Source organism: Sminthopsis crassicaudata, chromosome 4, assembly GCF_048593235.1.
Source record: "Sminthopsis crassicaudata isolate SCR6 chromosome 4, ASM4859323v1, whole genome shotgun sequence".
NCBI classification, from domain to species: domain Eukaryota; kingdom Metazoa; phylum Chordata; class Mammalia; order Dasyuromorphia; family Dasyuridae; genus Sminthopsis; species Sminthopsis crassicaudata.
The window spans coordinates 321537912-321560205 of NC_133620.1; the positions used below are offsets into that span (position 1 = coordinate 321537912).

Genomic DNA, 22294 nt, shown 5'->3' on the forward strand with positions numbered 1-22294 from the left:
TATCCATTGCACCATCTAGCTGCCCCCTTATGTCTTAAAGACCTTAATGAAAGAATAGAAAGAGAGGAGAAAAAACACACTGGCAGGGGTGGGGAGGATGACAGGATGAAGGGGAAAAAAAGATTAGAGAAAATTATCTCAAATTATTAGGCTGTCCAAATACACATCTATTCAAAGAGAGGAAAACTTCACTTTCATTTGAATTGGTCAAAAGGAAGAATACATAGTATTGAGAGAGTGAGAAGATATTGATTGACTAAAAAAAAAGTTGGTCACCCCATGCCAAAATAAGATCAAAATGGGTATATAATCTGGGCATAAAGGGTGATACCATAAGCAAATTAGAGAGGAAGGGATAATTTACCTATCAGATCTTTGGAGAAGCGAGGAATTTATGACCAAAGAAAAACTAGAAAACATGAAATTCAAAATGTGAAGTGGGAGGAAACTTTTTCCTTTATTAAAGTTGTGTTCCCTTTAAAAAATTGTATAATAAAAAGCTATAATAAAAAAGACAGAGAGAGAAAGTCTTAGAATAAAAAATTACTGGACTTTCTTTACTTTAAAAAAAAGATTATTTATATAAATACCTAACTATTTAGGTTTGTCCTGTAGAAATTGATTTGTAAGTATTATTAATAGTATTTTATTTTTCCAAATACATGCAAAGATAATTTTCAACATTTACCTTTACAAAACCTTGTGTTCCAAATTTTTCTCCCTTTCTTCCTCTCTGGCATTCCTAGGAATCTGATATGGATTAAGCATGTGCAATTCTTCTAAACATATTACCATATTCATCATACTGTAAATGTTATGAAACTTTTTTTTTTAATTCTATATAATGTGACTTGGAGTTGTTGTCATTACCAACATCACTATTACTGTTAAGTGAAAAATGTATAAGCAAAGAATATATGAAATAAGACAGGCCAAAAAAAAAAAAAAGAAGAAGAAGAAACTGTATTTTCTTTTGACCTATGATCCCTTTCAGAGTCTCAGCTCCTCCTGAGAAAGGCATATTCCCCTCCAGATAAGTTATCTTCCTAGGATGCCAGAGCCTTTGATTCAATTAGAAATCCTGATCAAAAAGCACCCCTTTGAAGTGTAGTTAATTTCAATAGGACATCCGGGCTAAAAACTGATAAGAATCTAAGCCTGGGAGCCTTGGCTCCTGAAGCCCCAAGACTCCTTAAAAAGGGCAATATCTGGACTCATTCTTTGCAGATGGCCCTAGGTAGCTTGCTCAGCTGCCAGGACCCTTCTGCCCACTGAGAAAGCATTCTCAGCACCCAAACTCCATTTCCAAATAGGTCTTTGCCACTACAGAAGTCAGGCTCTTGGCAAACTGATTTCTATCCAACAATAAACTTTGATTTTGCAAGTAATAATTTGGGAATGAGTGAATTCTTTCATTCCTAAATTTGCAGCCAATCTAAAGGGGATATCTTAACAGCTCTCTTATTGCCACTAATCTCTTGACCACCAGGAATTGAGAGCATTCAAACCACATCAAATGGACAACTTTCATTGCATTAAATTAAAAAGTTTCTGCACAAACAAAATTAAAAGGAAAGTACAAAGCCGGGAAAAAAAATCTTTACAGCCAGTGTTTCAGATATAGATATAGATATAGATATAGATATAGATATAAATATAGATATATAGATATAGATATAAATATAGATATATAGATATATATAGATATAAAGATAGATATATAGATATAGATATAAAGATATATATAAATTTGACTTTGTCAAATTTATAAGAATACAAGTCATTCCTACTAATGCATTGTTAGTGGAGTTGTGAAATAATACAACCATTCTGAAGAACAATCTGGAACTAAGCTTGTAATGTTCTTGTTTGGTTTTCTGGAGGTCTTGGAGCAGCCTTCTTTTCAGTAATCACCACCAGAATAGCCAGGTGTTAAAGTTCTTTATTATCTCCTGCTTGGGGCTGGGAAGCTTTCTGGAGAGCCTTTCAGACTGGCCTTGGGCTCAGTGGGGAAGTGCAAGAGGCCAGCCACCATGAGGCTGATGAAGATGGAATGAATGAATCTGACTCTGAGTCCAAGGGCATCCAGCCACCACAAAGGTGAACAAGGGAATGAATCTGTCTCTCCTTAGCTCTAATAACTTGAGCTCCCACCTCTACTTGTCTTCTCTGGCTCTGGCTCTGACTCTGGCTAAGTTTGTCCCAGCTTATATTGTCTCTTATAATTACATTATCATAGGTGTGAATATTGTAGAATTATATTAAACTAAGTACATGTACTGAACTAGAGAACTATTAAGCACCATGCTAAACTAGATAACCATTGTCTTTATCAATTCCACTGACTTAATACCCTATAAGAATTCTTATTTCAGAGTTCTGACCCATAATATCTCCCTTTTTTTTTTTGTTTTAGAACACAAGGCAGTCATGACCTCCCCGACCTCTCAAGGAGGTGAGAACCCCAAAAAGGAGGTGATCACACCTTCCCTGACTCCTCAAAAAAGAAATGAAAACACCAAAAAAGGAGGTGATCACACTCTCCTTGACGTCTTAGGAAGGGAGATCAAAACACCAAAGGAAAATGGAGAATCAAACCAGATTAACGGGTTTCTGAAGGGTCTCACTTGAAACAGATATACATAAATCCATATTACACAAGCACAAAGCAATATAATACAAGCTAGTAGTGATGTAATAAATAACATGAATCAACATGAGGAATTATACATGTCCATAAGTCCTAGAAATAGTCCAAAAGGAATCTATTGTCCATTACTTCATGTGCCAGGAATCCAATTATTCCTGCAAGTGTTGAAGTCCTGCAAAAGTCTCATCATGTATCAGGGAATTCCATGATTCCTGCAGACTTTGAAGTGGTTTATCAATCTTATCATGTATCAGAGAATCCAATGATTCCTGCTGATTTTGAAGTTCTGCAACAGTCTCATTATCAGCCATGCTCTTTCCATGTCAGATGTCTCTTAAGTCTTCTCCTTTGTTTCAAGGTTTTTCTATTTTTCTGTCTTTCTCAAGGTGCTTGTTGGTATCCATCTGATTGTAAAGGGCTAGAACTGAGCAAATGCACTTGGATAATGGAGCATGTGAGACTAATTGCCAATTGGACGATTCTCTATTAACATGATTGAAGGTTGACTCTCCCCAGCTGTTCTGTGCTGACTTGATTGGTGGGACAAAGAGGGGGAAGTGACGTGTGTGGGTGGAGTAGGAGGAGGAAATTGAGGCATTCTCTCGTGGTGGTTGAGAGAGGAAGGTGGTGTGGAGATTACTAGATCCAATCCCCTGCTGGCGAGCTCAAGAGCACAAGAATAAAGACTTTTGATTAGCCTGACTCCGGCTGATTTCTGGGAAGACAGAGTTCCAGCATCTGATTCCTTCTCCATCTGTAGAAATACAAGCAAACCCTTTCTCTCAAGCAGTTAATCTATCTAGTCCCTTCCATTCACCACTTTTTGGATTTCTCCAGATCACCTGACAATTATATTGGAGCTGCTCGCACTGGACATTGCCCTTCTGTTGGATTAAAAAGCCTGTATTCTCCCCAGTTGTAATCCCTTTCTTATATCAGATTGCTTCTCTGCTGATTGATCATATCAGAATATTGAATTTCTAAAAACTCTCTGGGTATAAATTTGGCTACCATCATGCCCTCTGTTTTTTGTTTGAGATCTTGGGGCTGGGCTCCACCTCTCATTTCCCTGGGTCAATCTACAGTCTGAGGCCCAGTGGAAGACCTTGTTGCATTTTGGACATGAGGTTTTGAGCCTTGTTCTCCCATCCTGTCCTATCACTCTATCTCTATGCCTATATTGAGCTTTCAGATGCCCTACTTTACCATATTCAAAGCATTTACGAATCTCTCTGGAAGTCCCTTGCCAAGAGGGACCCCGTCTTCCCATGTTCTGCATCATAACCTGGGTATAAAAGGCATTTGTGCCCACTGTGACACAGTGTCTTATGATCTCCTCTAAAGGAGCATCTTTGTGTAGTCCCAAAATAATTCTTGTACAAACCTCATTAGCATTTTCTCCAGCAAGTTGTTTGATCATTATTCCTGTTGCTGAATTTTCACCACTCTTGTAACAGCTGTCTGCAGATGAACCACAAAATTAGCAAAAGGTTCATTTGGACCTTGCTCTATTTTCATGAAGGCTTCACCTCCATCTTGCTTTCCTGGGAAGGAGCCCCATGCTTTGATAGCAGCAGCAATTTGGTCATATGCTATCAAAGGGTAATTAATCTGTGCTGAAGTGTCTGCATACTGACCTTTACCTGCTAGTTGGTCAAAGGTGACTTGTGCATTAATTCCAGTTTGTCTATTTCATTGGGCTTGTATTCTACATAGTTCACTATATTCCAAAAGCCACAACAAGTTTTGTACAGGTTCTAAACATGTCCTTGCTAGACTTCTAATCACTAGGGTTAAAATTTCATAAGCCAAATTCTCTTAATTTCATAAGCCAAATATCATCTTAACATAAGTGAAGCCCCATAAAGAGTGCAACCCTTTTTCAAATCTTTAATAATTTCCAGATCAAAAGGAGTGTATCTTCTCCTGGCTTGACCTGAAGAATCAAATTCTTCAATAACAGGGTGTGCATTTATCAAATCAGACATATCCTGTCCTTTTTTAGCTTTTAACTAGTGCTTTTTGTAATTGTGTCATAGGCTGCTTCATAGGTAGTACTGATTGTGTCACTGCCCCTCCCCCTCCTCCTTCTCTCTCCACCCATGAAGGGTTAATTGAGGAGGGTAGGTCAGGGGTTGGCTCCTGCTATGAAGCACCACACTCCTTAATTTCATCAGAATTGTACTTAACTCCTTTCTTGTCTAATTCTTCATCCTTTTCACCTATTGTCAGTATCCTCCCCCTCCTGCATTTTCTTCTTTTTCCTTATTCTAATACTTATATAATTCCTTAAAGTTATAAGTATAAACTGTTTCTTTAGCAATTGAATCAGGGCCATTATCATTGTAATATTCACATAGTTGCTCTCCTACTAATTTCCACTCATCTGGATCTAATTCTTTTTCCTTAGAGAACCAAGGAAATGTGTATTTTAATATTTCAAAGAATTTAATGACCTGCATCCAAGTTACAATCAAACCTTGGTTTTTTATGAGTTTAACTAAATTTTCGACACATTTTCCTGGAGGTGGAAAAAGCTCCTTTCTAAACATTTGTCCGATTTTAGTTAAAACACTACTTTAGCCCTTAACAATGTTTCCATCTTGTTTTTGTACTCACCCTAATTTCTGGGTCACAGATGTAGGTTCTTAGTCCTAATGTTGTTTGGTTTTCTGGAGGTCTTGGAGCAGCCTTCTTTTCAGTTATCACCACCAGAATAGCCAGGTGTTAAAGATCAAATCCTTTATTATCTCCTGCCTGGGGCTGGGAAGCTTTCTGGAGAGCTTTCAGACTGGCCTTGGTCTCAGTGGGGGGAGTGCAGGAGGCCAGCCACCATGAGGCTGATGAAGATGGAATGAATGAATCTGGCTCTGAGTTCAAGGGCATCCAGCCCACCACAAAGGTTAACAAGGGAATGAATCTTTCTCTCCTTGGCTCTGAGAGCTTGAGCTCCCGCCTCCAGTCTACTTGTCTTCTCTGGCTGAGTCTCCCAGCTTATATGCTCTCTTATAATTACATTATCATAGGTGTGAATCTTGTAGAACTATATTAAGTACTAAATACATGTACTAAACTAGATAATTATTAAGCACCATGCTAAACCATTGTATTATCAATTCCACTGACTTAACACCTTGTAAGAATCCTTGTTTCAGATTTCTGACCCATGACATATGTCCAAAGGATTATAAAACTGTGCATACCCTTGACCTAATAGTGCCACTCCTGAGTCTATATCCCAAGGAAATCATAAAGGAAGGAAAAGGACCCATATGTGCAAAAAATGTTTATAGCAGCTCTTTTTATGATAGCAAAGAATTGGAAAATGAGTAGATGCCCATCAATTGGGGAATGGCTAAATAAGCTGTGGTATATGAAAGTAAAAAAATATTATTGTTCTATAAAAAATTATGAACAAGCTAATTTTTAGAAAGGCCTGGAAAGATTTACATGAACTGATGCTGAGCAAAACAAGCAGAACCAGGAATACTTTATACACAATAATAGCAATCCTAATAGACTTTGGACAGAAAATGCAATCTGCACCCATAAAAACAATTGTGTTTACTTCTTTTTTCTTTTCTCTCCCATGGTTTTTCCCTTTCATTCTGATTTTTCTCTTCCAACATGATTCATAAAGCAATGTGTATTAGGAATAAAAAAAAAATATATGTCATTCCTCAGTTGATAAATGATCAAAAAATATGAACAATTTTCAAATGATAAAATTAAAGCCATCTATAGTAATGTGAAAAAATGCTCTAAGTCACTATTGATTAGAGAAATGCAAATAAAAACAACTCTAAGATACCACCTCACACCCCTCAGATTGGCTAAGATGATAGGAAAAGATAATGAAAAATGTTGGAGGGAATGTGGGAAAACTGGGACACTAATGCATTGTTGGTGGAGTTGTAAAATGATCCAACCATTCTGGAGAGCAATTTGGAACTATGCCCAAAGGGCTATCAAAATGTCCATACCCTTTGATTCAGCAGTGTTTCTACTGGGTTTATATCCCAAAGAGATCATAAAGGAGGAAAAGGAACCCACATGTGCAAAAATGTTTGTGGCAGCCCTTTTTGTGGTGGCAAAGAATTGGAAAATGAACAGATGCTCATCCATTGGGAAATAGCTGAATAAGTTATGGTATATGCAAGCAATGGAATATTATTGTTTTATAAAAAATGATGAACAAGCTGATTTTAGAAGGCCTCGAAAAATTTATAAGATGCTGAGCAAAAGAAAGCAGAACCAAGTAACAGAAAGTAACAGCAAGATTGTACAATAATCAACCATGAAAGATGGTTCAGTGATCCAAGGCAATCCCAATAAACTTTTTATAGAAAATGCCATCTGCATCCAGAAAGAGAACTATAGATATTGAATGTAAATCAGCACATGCTTTTGTTGTTTTTTGGTTTGTTTTTTCTCTTGTGATTTTTTCCCTTTTGTTATTTTTCTCTCCCAATATGATTCTTAAAGAAATCTGTATTTAAAAGTTAATATATATGTCTAACCAGAAAAACAACAATTAATTTTTAAAAATTGGTGCAATGTTTAACATATATTGGATTATATATGTTGGGGGGGAGGGAAAATGTGGAACACAAACTTTTGCAAGAGTAAATGTTAAAAATAATCCATGCATATGTTTTGAAAAAAAAATGTTACAGTGAATAGAACACTGGGGCTAAGGTCTGAAAGCCTTGAGTTTATATAAATATAGCCTCAGAAGCTTACTAGTTCTATGACTGGACAAGTGACTTAATTTCTGTTGATATCAGTTTCTTAACTGACGGAGATAATATCATCATCTGCTTCTCAGGGTTGTTGTAAACATTAAATTAGATTTGTAAAGTGCTTAGGCTGGTGCCTGACATACTAGATACAATATAAATGCTTCTTTCCTTCCTTTTCCCTCCCTCTTAATAGCATCAGCATAGTTGAAGTTTACAAAATAAATCTTCAAAAATCAACTGTATTCTTATTTACTAATAAAAAAATCTCTAAAAAGTAATTCCAGAAAGGGATCCAATTCCAAATAACTTAAAATGCATCAAGTATCTAGTTTTCAACCAGATTCTGCACAGATCTAAATACAAAATATTCCTTAAAGAAATAAAATACAATTTATATAGCAACAGAATATCCAGTGTTCATGGCTGAGCCATGACAATATAATAAAAATGAAAATACTAACAAAATTAACTTAATATTCTCAATGCTATGCCAATCAAATTATCAACAGGATACTTTATAAAACAACAAATAATAACAATATTATCATAACATATTAAATAACAAAATTCATTTAGAAAAAAAATCTAGAATATCAAAGGAAATGATGAAAAGAAGTAAAAATAGCATTTCTAAACTTCAAAATATATTATAAAGTAAGAGTCATAAAAGTTATCTGTATTATTTTAAAGAAAAAGGAAAGAAGAGGGAAAAAGAAAGAAAAGAGAGGAAGAGAAAAGAGACAGGAAGATGTGGGGTACATCAATAGAATAGATTTAATAAGGGGAAATATGAAACAATGAAATTCAATAATGTAATATCTGATAAATTGGAAATATAAATCATGTAAGAAAAGAACTCCCTACTTGATGAAAACTACCAGGAAAACTAGAAAGCCTAGAAACTAGGCTTAGACTCACATCACAATCCCCAATACATTCTAAATTAATATCCTTAATATTAAAGATCATACTATAAAAAAATAAGTCTATGTGAAGGAGATGTATGTTAACTAAAAATAGGATAGCAGCAATTTAAAAAGATTAATAGATAAGTGATTACATAAAATTAAAAAGCTTCTGCATACACAATATTAATGTACTAGCTAACTAGCTAACTAGGAGGGAAATGATTGAATAGGAAAAAATTTATATTAAATTTCTATGATAAAGATATTTATATCTAAGATATAAAAATGAATACATATTAATCTATTGATCTAGATATAACCAAAATCCATCCCCCAATATATCAATGATCAAAGGATATGAACCAACAATTCTCAAAAAAATTTGCAAGTATTAATAATCACATTACAGAAATCTCCAAATTATTACTAATAATAAAAGTGCTCATCAAAGCACAAAACCTGAGGTTTTATCTAATACCTTAAAAACTTGCAGAGATGACAAGAGATGGAAATAGTCAACAATGGTAGGGTTGTGGAAAAAGAAAAAAGGGATCCTGGTATGAACAAAATTGTGAATCTGTACAACCATTAAAAAAAGAAAATTGGAATTGTGCAAAATTTAATATGTCCTTTGACCTAGAGATTTCATTATTAGGTATATACTCCAAGGAAGCCACTGATAAGAAAAATCCTCATTTACATACTCCAATTTATTTTTTATCAGCAATTTTTGGGGTAGCAAATAATTTGGAAACAAAATAGAAGATCACTGTTTAGGGAATGAATTAACAAACCACAGTACATCAATGTAATGGAATATCACTTGAATATAAGAAATGATGAATGTAATGAATTCAGAGAACCAGGGAAAGCGGAGTAAAGCAAGCAGAGTCAAAGAAATAATATGCACAATGACTGTAACACTGCAAATAGAAAGAATAACCATACACACCAAAAAATCAAAAGTGAATGTTGCAAGATTATAAAGAACAAGCATGGCTTAAAAGAGAAATATGAGAAGGCATCAGCACCCCATCCCCTTGGTAGAAGGTTCACAAACATTGCACAATGCATATATTTTCAGAATTCTTTTGATGATAGCTATGCTGATTTTTCTTGCTTCTTTTGTCTTTCACTATTATCAGACATTGAGGTGGGAGGTGACACTGAATAAAATTATGATTATAAAAAACAAAGGACATCAATAAAAACTTATTTTAAAATAATTAATGACTTCACTGGTAGCCACTCAGTTGTGCTTGTACAAGTTCTACAAAGAAAATCATATTGTCTCTATTCCTAGATATGACATTACATATATGGCAAAATATATTAGTGATTTCCATAGTTTATATTTATAAGACTCAAATGAAAAGACATTCTGAATGTGTACTTACAAATACTTTCTTCATGGGAATAACAAAGTGTCATAGATACAGTATTTGTATTATTAGAATTTTTGAAAATGCTATTGTTACAAAGATAATAAAACATTTTTCTTATAGAAAAATTAGATCAAGCTTTTGTAGTATCTAGTTGCTTGCCACACTTTAGGAAATATTTTCTGGCCTGCATTATTATCCAAATTTATGTTAAAACAGCCATTTTATGATAGAATTTTAGATATGCAGATAAAGCTGAAAGTCTATAATAAAAACATTAAGGTTGGTAGTTCAAATCTTAAAACATTTATTCAGTGTCTATTTTGTGTGAGAACTACTAGACTGCATTAAAGAGTTATAAAACAAAATCTTATGTGAGAGACAAAGTGTTTTTTTTTTTAATTTCTGTACTTGGAAGGTAGAAAGTTTCCACTTGAAATAACTATATGTGTAAATTCTTATTAAAAAATTTATTAATATTCTCATCTTTTTGCCTAATGTAGAAGATTTGTATGTTATAAGTAATACAGAATTTAAGAGGATCCTTGAAAAACTGAAAGGCCAAGTTTGATGATGCACACCTGTCTTTCCTATTACTGAAGAGGTTGAAGTTGGTGGAAAGCTTGAAATCAGTTTTGATCTGCAGTAAGGACAGTTGATCAAGTGTCCTTTACTATCTGGTATCAAAATGATGAGCCTTGGGGAGTGAAGAACCACCAAGCAAAATGTTCCAGGTGGAAAATAACCAAGTCAAAGCTTCTGTGAAGATAAGTATAGAGATAAGACTTGTGAGCAATAGTTGTGTTTTGAGCTTTGGTGAGTAGGACACCCAGAATAGATAGAAGGAAAGAAGGAAGGAGGGAAAGGAAGAAGAAAAAAGGGAAAGAATGGAGGGAGGGAGGAAAAAAAGAAAGGATCAAAGAAAAGAAGAAGGAAGGAAGCAAAAAAGGAAAGAAGAAAATAAAAGAGAAACTAATGAATAAATCACACTAGTTCCAACAAGAGATATTTTATGCAAAGAGTTGGGATTATCGAAATTGACTGAATATAACTTTAACCTACTCACCTCTTTTCCAAGTGTCAAAGACTCAAGGATTTGTTGATTTTTGTTAGAAGTCTTCCCTACTTCTTTCTTGGTTGTATTGAAATGTATCTTGAGTTCTGTTACCTGTTCCTGTAGACCTGAAATTTCTAAATGTATTTGATCTAGCTGGCTGGAAAGCTGGCCCTGGAATTCATCCATATCCAATGGTTTCCGTTGCACCTATGATTCCAAATCAAAAAGATACTATTAAAGGACTTTGCCCAGCTTCAGAAAAGATCAGTAAAACATGGAATAACATAAATCAAGGACATGACTAAGAAGGAATAACCAGAGACTTGATTGAAAGAGAGCTGAAAAGTTTTAATCCAATCCTTTCATTTAACAGATGGAGAAAATGATGTCTAGACAGATTGAGGAATCTGAGCTTGTCAGCTCCTCCTTATATATGCTCTCTTAAAGGTGTTGAATCTTGTGGAATTATAGTAAGTACTAAGTACATGCCAATTATTATCTCATTAATTCTACTGAGTACCTTGTTTCAAGTTCTGGCCCATAACATCTCCATGTAGGGTCAAATCAGTCATACTGAACCATGCTAAATTAGATAACTATTGTCTCTATCAATTTCAGTGACTTAGCACTTTGTAAGAATCCTAACACTCCCCCCCACTTTCCTAGAGCCCTCATTTCATTGATGAAATCATTTTTAACTCCTCTTTTTAAATTATTGCTTAATTTCTCCCAGGAATTTTAGTTGAAATTGTTCTCAATCTATGTTCTTCTTTGAGGTTTTACTTGTATGTTTCTGAGTCATTCTCTTCTGAATTTGGGTCTTGAGTATTTCTGAACCATAACAGGTTCATTTTTTTGTTTGCTCATTCTTCTAGTCTATTTTCCATCTTTGTACTTGATACTTGGCTGGTTCTGTTGCTGCTTTCTTGGTGGTACTAAGTGTTGGGTTTTCCTAGATTTCAAGAGTAACTCAGGCTGGGGATTGAACGCTTTCATTGCTCTCAAAGCGCTTTCAAAGATCTAGGGTAAATTTGCTGAAGTTGATAGGCTTCAGACTGGGCTGGAAGTTGAAATTGAAAATCAGTTCTGTTCTTGGGTTCTAAGTCACATAAGTGCTGCTTAGTTCTGACTTTGCTCCTCTCTTGAGAATACCACCTGAGCCCATAATTGCTCATTACCTTGGATTGACGCCTCTGGGCACACATACCTTCCTCAATCCACTCTGAATCTGAGATCCAGAACTGAGTAGACAAAGCTGTTGTTGTGCCCCAGTTGGAGTTTAAGAGGATGCTCCTTTATGGATATGGACCCGGTATATAGTCTCTCTCTTAACTGGAATGCTTCCATACTGACTTGGGTAGGGAAAATGTTTCAAGATTTTTTTTTTTTTTTTTACTCCTCAAGATGCAGTCCAGATCATTTATCTATCTGGATAAGTTCTGGGGGAGAGTTCACTCAACTACTTCCTACTACTCTGCCATTTTGCCTATACCCACTGTATGGTGTCTTGTAAGGATAAAAAGAACAGGAGTGTCAAATGTGCAGCTGTAATAAACATTACACTTACTTCTCAGGAAAATGAAGCAGTAGAGGGGAGAAGAGATAAGGATCACCTGAAAGCATTCTCTGCTAAACATCAATTAAATTCTGTTCTCATTTCTTAGGTTGGAGTTTACTAGTTTCAGTGTATGACCCAAGGTATGATGGAAGCATAAAAATCATAATCATAAAAAAGGGAAAAGGATTTTATACACGTGCACAAAAATATTTGTATACTGTTCTTTTTGTGGTGGCAAGGACTTAGAAATCGAGAGGATGCCCATCAGCTAGGGAATGGCTAAACAAATTGTGGTATGTAAATATAATGGAATATTATATTCTGATAAGCAGGAAGACTTCAGAAAACACTGAAAAGACTTACTGATGCTGAGTGAAGTAAGCAGAACTAGGAGAACACTGTACACAATAACAGAAAGATTGTGTGATGTTCAACTATGATAGACAGCTCTTTAGAGAAATTGTCTTGGATCACTTTTTTCCTCTTTTATGATTTCTTTGGGATAGAGATCCAGTAGAAATAGTGCTGGATCAAAGGATATGCATAGTTTAATAGCCAAATTGCTCACAATTGAGATCAGTTTACAACTTCACCAACAATGTGTTATCCCAGTTTTCCCACACCCCCTCCAACATTTATCATTTTCTTTTTCCTGTAATCTTAGCCAGTCTAAGAGGTGTGAAGTGGTACTTCAGAGTTGAGTTAATTTGCATTTCTCTAATCAATAGTGATTTAGAGCATTTTTTCATTTTCCAAGTCCTACTCTGACATATTGTTCCTATATTCCTTGACAAATCACTTAATCTCTTCAGTACTCTAGACCAATGGTCCTCAAACTTTTTAAATAGGGGGCCAGTTCACTGTCCCTCAGACTGTTAGAGGGCTGGACTATAGAAAAACCAAAACTATGAACCTCAGCCCAGTGCAGGAAGTGTGCATTGCTAACTCGAGTTGAGGTCAAATGTCACTTCCAGTCTGATTTTGCCATAACCTGGTGGGGCACATAAACGTCCTCAGCAGCCTGCATCTGCCGTAGTTTGAGGACCCCTGCTCTAGACAATTCTCTAAAATTATAAATTGCAGAGAAAGTGCATTGGTATAAGAAGTTTCCTCATCTAGAATTTCTCCATATCAATGAAATCACAGATCTAGTCTTCATTCCTTCTCCCTTTATACTACTAGAGTATTTTTGCCCAAGAAGATTAAAATGTTTGACACCTGGAAATGTTAGGATCTAAATTTTATATATTTGGAGATAGGCTCAAATAAGGAAAACAATTTGATGATCACTAATGGAGAAAGTAGTGCTAAGAAAAGAACTCAGTGCTCTTCACTCAAAACTAATTTTACTCTCAGTTAATTAAAACTAGTTCCTACTAATGCTTCTTTTCCTGGTGCAAAGAATTGATTGTCATGTAGGGATAACATTTACTCTGCTTAAAATCCTAGGCTGACTCTGGCCTTCAGAAAACATGTTCCTAATATCTAAGCAATTGGGTGGTGAATTAAAGAAATGAATAGTGGAGTACTTTGTTCATTTACATTGATCTTGACTTCTTTCTTGTCTGGAATTGAATTTTAAAGAAAGAAACATTTGCAAGAAAAGAAAAAAAAAAGAAAGAAAGAAAAAGAAAAACAACTTTATCCAAGCCAAGAAAAAATTTTACAACTGTTTAGACAATTAACAATTCTGGGGAGGCCTTACCTTTTGTTTAAGCTGAGTTACCAAGGAATCCAAGGAAGTTGCTTTGGCTTGTAGCTTCTTCAAAGACATTCCAATGGAAACTTTATCAGGCAGTGAGGAACCTGATGGAAAGATTAACTGATGTAATAGGATAGAATACTCCAAGTTTTAGCAAGAAACAGGTTGTGTGGATACCAACACTATCCCACTGTACTTTTTGGTTCCATGTGTAAAATATAGAACAATGGACATGAAAGAAACTGAGACAGGGTTTAGCTTTCTTTCTTAAGAATGAATAAATATCTAAATCATCCATATCAGCTAGCTGTAAAGTATTGAAAGTATTTTGGGGGCAGTTACTTTATAATCTCTCTGAGTAACTTATTCCGTTGCATGGTTTAATGTTTCTTAAAATTCAATTCTTCAGAAGAATTTTTTAAAAATTTAAAAGAAAATTAAAAATACACTCCATAACAGGAAATTAATCTTTGTTCAAAGATAGCAGGAATCTTTTTAAATACTACTGAATATCTGTTATAGTGTAGTCTAGGGAATAATAATTATCAAAATAGATTTAACTAGAGGATCCTGTTAATGTTTTCACTCAAAATGTTTACATGGCACTAAATATTAGAATATCTATCACAGAAAATGATTTTAAAAAGAGATGCACAGAGGCTTCAGAGAGAATGTAAAACATCTGGTAGTTGGGAAATTTTATATAATGAGATTGAAAAAGGAAGTTAGGCCCAGTTTGTTATGGTTTTTAACCAAAATAAGTTTTTATCTCAGAGGTAATGATAGTAAGGAAGTTACTGAAGTAGGGAACTAATATTGTCAGAACTGCACTTGAGGAAAATCACTTTGGCAATATGGAGAATGGATTGAAGAAGGAAGAAATGAAATGTCTATTTGAATGTTTAAAATGAAAACAAAAGCCCTTATTCTATAGAACTCCACAGAATCCAGTAATGTTTGAAAGTTAAATAAATGTGAAATAATTTGAAGTAAATATGATTGAAAAAAATCAATAAAATATTCATATTTACTGAAAATCTACAATAATCTCCCTCTACAAAATTATTATTTTGATATCTTATAGAGGTATGAAGGTGATTTTGGATTCACAAGATCATAGATCCAGAGTTAGCCATCTCTCTTAAATACCCAGCCCCTTTATTATATTATCCATCATGGCCAGCCAAGCCATTTGCTGCTTTCACTCCAACAAATATGCTCCTGAACAAAAGTGGAGAAAATTACACAATCATTCTAACTGGGTCCATTACAAATTTACAATATATAATCTCAACTGGGCACTCCTAACTTTTAGGCAATACTACTATACTACCCTAAACTCACTATCTCAATCTCCACAATGGTTTTTACAAACTTCTCCCTCTTCCGTTCTCTCAATTGAGAATCTTGCCTCATATTTCATTTTTATCTAATTTTTGTGAGACAGTTGGGATTAAGTGATTTTACCAGGTCACATAAATAAATGTCTGAGGCTGGATTTGAACTCTGTATTCCAGATTCTAGGGCTAGTGCTCTATCCACTGCATCATCTAGCTGCTTCATATGTTACAGAAAAAAAACTGAATCCATTGGCTTCCTCCTCTCTAGTCTTCCTTATCTCCAGTCTTGGATAGAAGTTCCTCTACTTAATACAGCTATTCTCTTGGCTTCTGGGGTTTCTATCACATGAGCCCACCACAGCCTAATAGAAGGTAATCGAAAACAAAGCCTTCTGCCTCTCTCTTCATTAAGCACTATCTTGATGAAACAGCCTTAGTCTTTGCCAAAACTAACCCCTTTCCTTGTTCAAGTGATTTTATACCATCCTGTATATGTCAACAGATTGCTCCCTCTGTCATGCTCATTCTTTCACTTATTTCCAATTTCTCTCTCTTGGCTCATTTCCTATTGACTACAAACAGGCCCATGTCTCCCCTATCCTGAAGAAAAAACAAGACAAAACAACTCATGATCCCATAGTGTTTTATAACTCTTCTGACCTTTATAACTAAACTCTTTGCAAAGACTTATCTACAATAGGTGCCTCCACTTTCTCTCTTCTTACTCTCTACTTAACCTCTTACAATCTGACTTCTATCCTTATCATTTCACTGAAACTGCTCTCTCCAAAGTTATTAGTGATCTCTTAGTTGCAAATTCCAATGGCTTTTTTTTTTTTCAGTCTTCATTCTCCTTGACCCCTCTACAGCTTCTGATACTACTGATCACTCTTCTTGATACTCTCTTCTCTCTAGGTTTTTTAAGACACTATGGTCCTCCTTCTCTGTCTTCTTTGCTGGGTCCTCCTTTAAGATCATGTCCTAGATGTTTTACAGAATTTTATCCTGGAACTTCTCTTCTCTCTTCATACTACCTCATTTGGCAAGCTCATCAGCTCCCACTGATTTAGTCACCATCTTTCACTGAGGAGTCTCAAATCTACTTATTTGGTCTCAAATTCACTGCTGATCCCAGCCTTTTAGATGTTTTGAGTTGGAATGTTTAGTAAATGTCTTAAACTCAACAGTCCAAAATAGAATCTTATTCACTTTCCTCCTAAATCCTCTCCTCATGCTACCTTCTCTATTATAGTAGAGGATAATATCATCCTTCCAGTCCCTCAGGCTCAAAATCTATCAGTTATCTTTGGCTTTATCTCTCACCCCATCCCCCCTTCTCCCCACATGCAATCTGTAGCCAAAGCCTAGTGATTTCACCTCTCTTAGATGGCCCCTTCTCTCCCCTGATACTACTACCACTATAGTGCAGGCCCTCATCACCTCATGCTTAGACCACTGTGGTAGCCTGCTGGTGGATCTGCTTGCCTCAAGTCTTCCCCACTCTAATCCATCTTCCATTCTACCACTAAAGTAATTTTCCTAAAGTGCAAGTGTGACCATAAAAACCCTCCTACTCAATAAACTGGACTGGCTCCTTATTGTCTCTAGAAGCAAATACAAAATGTTCTGTTGAGTGTTCAAACCCTTCCTTATCTAGCTCCCCCTTATCTTTTCAGTATTCTTATATCTTACAGATCCAGTAAGATCACTAACACTAGCCTCCTGGCTGTTCTACCAACCAGATACCTAATTTCTGGCTCCAGGCATTCTCTGTGACTGTCCTCCAATCTAACTTCTGACCTCCCTTCCTTCCACCTAAAATCCCACCTTCTACTGGGAGCTTTTCCCAATCCTTTTTGATTTGAGTGCTTTCCCTGTTAAATATTTCCTCCTTATCCAATTTATAGTTTGTTTTGTTTCTATTTTGTGTCTTTTTATTTGCATATAGTTTCCCTTATTCCATTGTAAGCTCCTAGAGGACAGGGCTGTTTTTTACACTGTATCTGTATCTGTAGTGTTTAGCATAGTGCTTAGCACACTTAATGTTTATTGATTGTGATTCTAATCTTGTTAGTACTAATCCATTTTACAGATGAGAAAACTTGTGGCCTAGGTAGGCTAAATTGATTTTTCCAGGGTCACGGGTGGTAAACCATCTAATGTGGGATTTGAACAGATTCCCCCTGATTCTAAAGTCAATGTTCTTGCCACTGTACACATCACCTCCCTCATTCCTGAAAGTTATGCTGGTGAAGTACAAGCTCTGGTCACTTCTACCAAGCTGGAAAGGCTTCAAATATAGGCCTAGTGACAGAATATATTTGTCAGAGCGTCAGTTTAATAAAGACAGGCTCATCACCAGGTAATAAATGCTTTTGACTACAGGAAGCCAACTACAAAAACAAAGCCATGTCCTCTGTCTGCCGTAATCCTGTTATTTTGGGCAGTGAGGGTGGTACACAGTGTAGCAAAGAGCACAGTTCTGACCATCTATAAACAACGCAATTGTTAGCACCTAAAGGTCAATCTCAGACCAACAAGGAATGACTGGACAAATAGTTCAAGAACTTAATATTATTCTGACATTTTTGCTATAAATGAATGAAACAAGTAGACATGGAAGATTAGAAAACAAGGGAACTGGTCATGGAGGGAGAACAAGAGAGAAGAGATAAACAGACATACACTAGTATCTATGAAGTTACTATTATCCTAACCACAGGAAGGTCTACAACACAAGGTAGTTAGTTAGGTAGATCCTAACTGGATCTATTAACCAGTAGTTAGTTAGGTAGATCCTAACTGGAGATTTCTTGAAAGACACAGAAAACATATACACACATATATACACAAACACAATATATATGCACACACAGATATACACACATATAAGCATACATGCACACATACTACACAAGAGCACCCCTAAAAAAGAAAATCATGAATCTAATAAAATATGACAGGATTCAACACAGTAAGTTTGGTGTAACTCAAACTCTAATTCTTTTTTTTCCCTCCCAGAAAAATGAGTACAAGTATTTATAGTGTACCTATTCCTCTTTATTTTTTTTTTACTTCCCCCTATTTTTCTCATTTCTCAAAGCAAATACCTTGGAACTGAAACAGCCTGAAAACCTTTGCCTTATTTTCTAGCAGAAAGATACTATCCTCAGAAGTAACTGTGCAAAAGAATATAAACCCTAGTCTTATCTACATGACTCTAAAACTAAAAAGATATAAATTTTTATTTTCCTTTTTTTTAAGCTTACCAGAAATTAATGTATCAGATGTAGCCTCTGGATCACAGGGTATTACATTTGGGATTTTCTTTCCAATGTTGTTAAAACAGGGAACTTGATCATTTAGAGCCTCCATTTCCCTTCTCATATGTGCAATTGCGGTACGCAAGTTTGTATTCTGTTCCTGCAGCTTCTGAATCTCACTGGATGGAAAACCTTTGCTTCCACTTATTCTGTGATCTGTTAGGAGCACCTGTAAAATAAACAAGTTTTTGCAATGAATCTCTCTCTGCATCCTGAAAAATATGAAGACATCCCTTTTTCTCATAATTCCTTTAAAAAAATAATCTGGTTGAACCAAGAAAAAATAAATTATACAAGCAAATGGGCTTGCAGAATACAGATTCCTGATAAACGAGATCATTTATGTAAAGTTCTTCACAAATTCTAGCATGCTACATAAATGTCAGCTAAAAAAAAAATAAAAATTTAACCACCAGTTGGTTTGTATAAATTAGGAGACACCTAGTTGTCCCTTCCCCATCTTTTTCATTTCAACTGGCTAAGATGGTTGCTAAATACTTAATCCAGATCTAAAGCACATCTGGGTTATCACTGCTTCTAGCTGTAGTGAGATGTTCAATTGCACTGAGGATCTTATCCATTCTTAACTTCTTTGGATACTATTTTGATATTTGATCCTCTGGATAAACAGGCCTTTAAGCCCCAAAGAATATTCCCCTAGACTGCTGGAGTATCATGAACTGAATTCAACTTATTATGTATATATTTTGTTTTACATAGTTATTTTCAAGAGGGAATACCTCATCAGTATGAGCTCTTTGAGAGGAAGGATTGTCTTTTGCATAATGCCAAGCATGCAGTAGATGTTTAGTTGTTATTATTGTTGTTTAGTTGTGTCCAACTCTGTGACCCCATTTGAAGTTTTCTTGGCAAAGATTCTAGAGGGTTGGCCATTTCCTTCTTGAGTTCATCTTACAGATGAGGAAACTGAGGCAGACAGGGTTACATGACTTACCCAGGACCACACAGCTAGGAAGTGTATAACGTCACATTTGAACTCAGAAAGAGGAATCTTCCTGAGTTTGAACTCCTTATCTGTTGTGCCATTTAGCTACCCCAGATATTTAGTAAATATTTATCAACTGTTTTGAAAACACAGGTTTAATTATGCCACCCTTCCTTCCCCATTCAAAAAAGACTCCAGTAGCTCCCTATCACCTCCAAGATCAAATTTTCAGTTTAGCTAAATCTTTCATATAACTCTTCCTACTGTCCCAATTTTCTTATACTTTCCTCCCCATGATCTAGTGACACTGCTTTCCTTGCACAAGATATGCCAATTCCCAACTTTGCATTTTTATTGGCTGACCCTCCACTTTACCTCTACATCCCCACTTCTGGGCTTTCCTGGGTTTCTTCAAATCCCAGCTTAATGGCCACTTTCTGCAAAAAGCCTTGTGTCATCCCCCTTAATGCTAGCACCTTCTCTCTGCTGCTTATCTCCAATTTATGTTATATACAGTTTGTTTGTGTACATTTATTTACTTGCCATCTTTATGTTTGCGAGCTCCCTAAGAGTAGAAGCTGATTTTTGCTTGTTTCTTGGTTTATTTATTTATTTATTTTGGCCATTCTTTGTATTCCTAACTCTTAGGGCCTTGCACATAGAAATAAGTGCTAAATAAATACTTGTTCACTTGACCTTTCTGTGTCCTTGGACAAGTCACTTAAATCGATCCTGAGCTCCAGTTCCCTCACTGTAAGACTAGGGCTCTGAGGTTCCTTGATAACTTTTCTGCTCAAGTAGTATCAATGAATACCTCCTGTTTCTTCATTTGTTTAACATTTAAAATGTTTCACAATCTAGCTCCAACCTATCATTCTATATTGATTTCTCATTGCTTCTTCTCATGCCTATTACATTCCAGATAAAGGAACTCAGCTGCTGCTAGCCCCCAGAACACAACATTCTATTTCCAGTCCCTTAGCCTGGAAAGTTATTCCTACTCAGCCTTGTCTTTTGGTATCCTTAGGTCTGTTCAACATTCAACCCAAATGCTACCTACCAAGAGGCTTTTCCTGATTGCCTCAATTATTTAGTATTCTCTCCTCCCTTAAAAATTATTAAGTATATTTACTTCATATATATATATATATATATATATATATGTATTTCATCTACCTATCTGTGCATGTTATGTCCCCCAGCAGAATGTAAACTCCTTCTGGGCAGGGACTGTTTGACTTTTGTCTTTGTAACCTCAGGGTCTAATTGGCATGCAGTAGGCATTTAACAAATGTCTTTTGAATGAATATTGAATATTTTTCCTTGATTAACTTGGTTTTAAAAATTATTAATCACAAACTTGCCATTGATAAAAAAATTTAACTTACATATTTAATTTCAAAGCATAAAATATCAAATTTTTCTTTTCTTCCTGCCAGTTTCCAGCTACCAAGAATTCTTTGCTTGTTCATTTAATCTTGTTCATTTTTATTTTTACATAATGATAGCATATATTGTTATTTTAATTTTGTTTTTTTCTAAACATCATTTATAAAATATAGTTTTTTAATAACATTTCACAGAATCAAAAATCTCAAAGTTGGAAGCAAAATTAAAGATTATTTAATCTAATCTAAACATGATAAATAACTGTATATCTTTTGTAATAATAATAATAATAATATTTTATTTTGTGTTTATTATGTACCAGGCATTTTTCATGTGGTTAGGAATACTTTTTAGATTTTTTTTATGAGCTGTTTATTCATATCCTTTGACTTTTTATTTTATTTATATTAGAATACTTCATATGTATTTATTGTTTATATATTTCAGATATCAAACCTTTATCAGAAAAATCTGATAAAGTTTTTTTTTTCTTGTACATTGAGTGACTCCTTTTCTCATCCTAGTTTGTATTAATGTGGTTTGTGCATAAGTTTTTCAATTTCAATTTCAAGTTTTTATTTTATCTTTTATAATTGCCTCTAGGGGCAGCTAGGTGACACAATGGATTGAACACTAGGCCTGGAATTCAAATTTGACCTTATTCACTTTCAGCTGTGTCCCCAAGTCACTTAATCCTGTTTGCCTCAGTTTCCTCATTTATAAGATGATCTGGAGAAGAAAACATTAAACCATTCCAGTATCTTTGCCAAGAAAACTCCAAATGGGGTCATGAAGAAAGGGACATAATTGAAAATGACTGAACAATGACAACAAAATTATCTCTATCTGGTTAAAAATACATCTCTTACCTATTACTGTAAGAGCTCTATGATCTGTTTTTCTTCTAATTTTATCCATGTAGAGTATATTTATGGAATATAGTAAAAGATACTGGTCTAAGCTTAATTTCTGACTGAAAAACTTCTAGATAGAAAACTTTACAGTTTTCCTATTTTATATCAAATAGGAAGTTTTTTTTTTTCTAGGCAATTTATGTTTTCTACTTTATGAAATACTAAGTAATTGAATTCTATTGTTTCTGAATCTCCCTTATCTGTTCTGTTCCACTGATCTAATTTTAAATGATACCAGATGATTTTGATGGCTGTTATTTAATATTATAATTTGAAATCTAGAAATGGTATTCCCCCTTCTTCTTACTTTTCATTATTAGCTAATTTGATTTTAAAAAGCAAAAAAAAAAGTTTATTAGTAAATTAAAATAAAATAAAAAAGG

The 22294-nt window shown here is 35.0% G+C and overlaps 1 protein-coding gene across 5 annotated transcripts in view; it reads right to left on the reverse strand.

Moving 5' to 3' along the window:
• Positions 1–22294, reverse strand: part of CCDC57 (coiled-coil domain containing 57) — a 275586-nt gene that overhangs the window by 107878 nt on the left and 145414 nt on the right. For all 5 annotated transcript variants that reach the window (XR_012481117.1, XM_074260497.1, XM_074260496.1 and 2 more), the window contains exons 11-13: positions 18609–18831; positions 14003–14103; positions 10749–10946 (exon numbers count right to left, since the gene is read on the reverse strand). Coding sequence is in view for 4 of the 5 variants with exons in the window: in XM_074260497.1 (XP_074116598.1) it covers positions 10749–10946; positions 14003–14103; positions 18609–18831 (522 nt within the window). In the remaining variant the exon portion in view is untranslated. The remainder of the gene's footprint in view (positions 1–10748; positions 10947–14002; positions 14104–18608; positions 18832–22294) is intronic.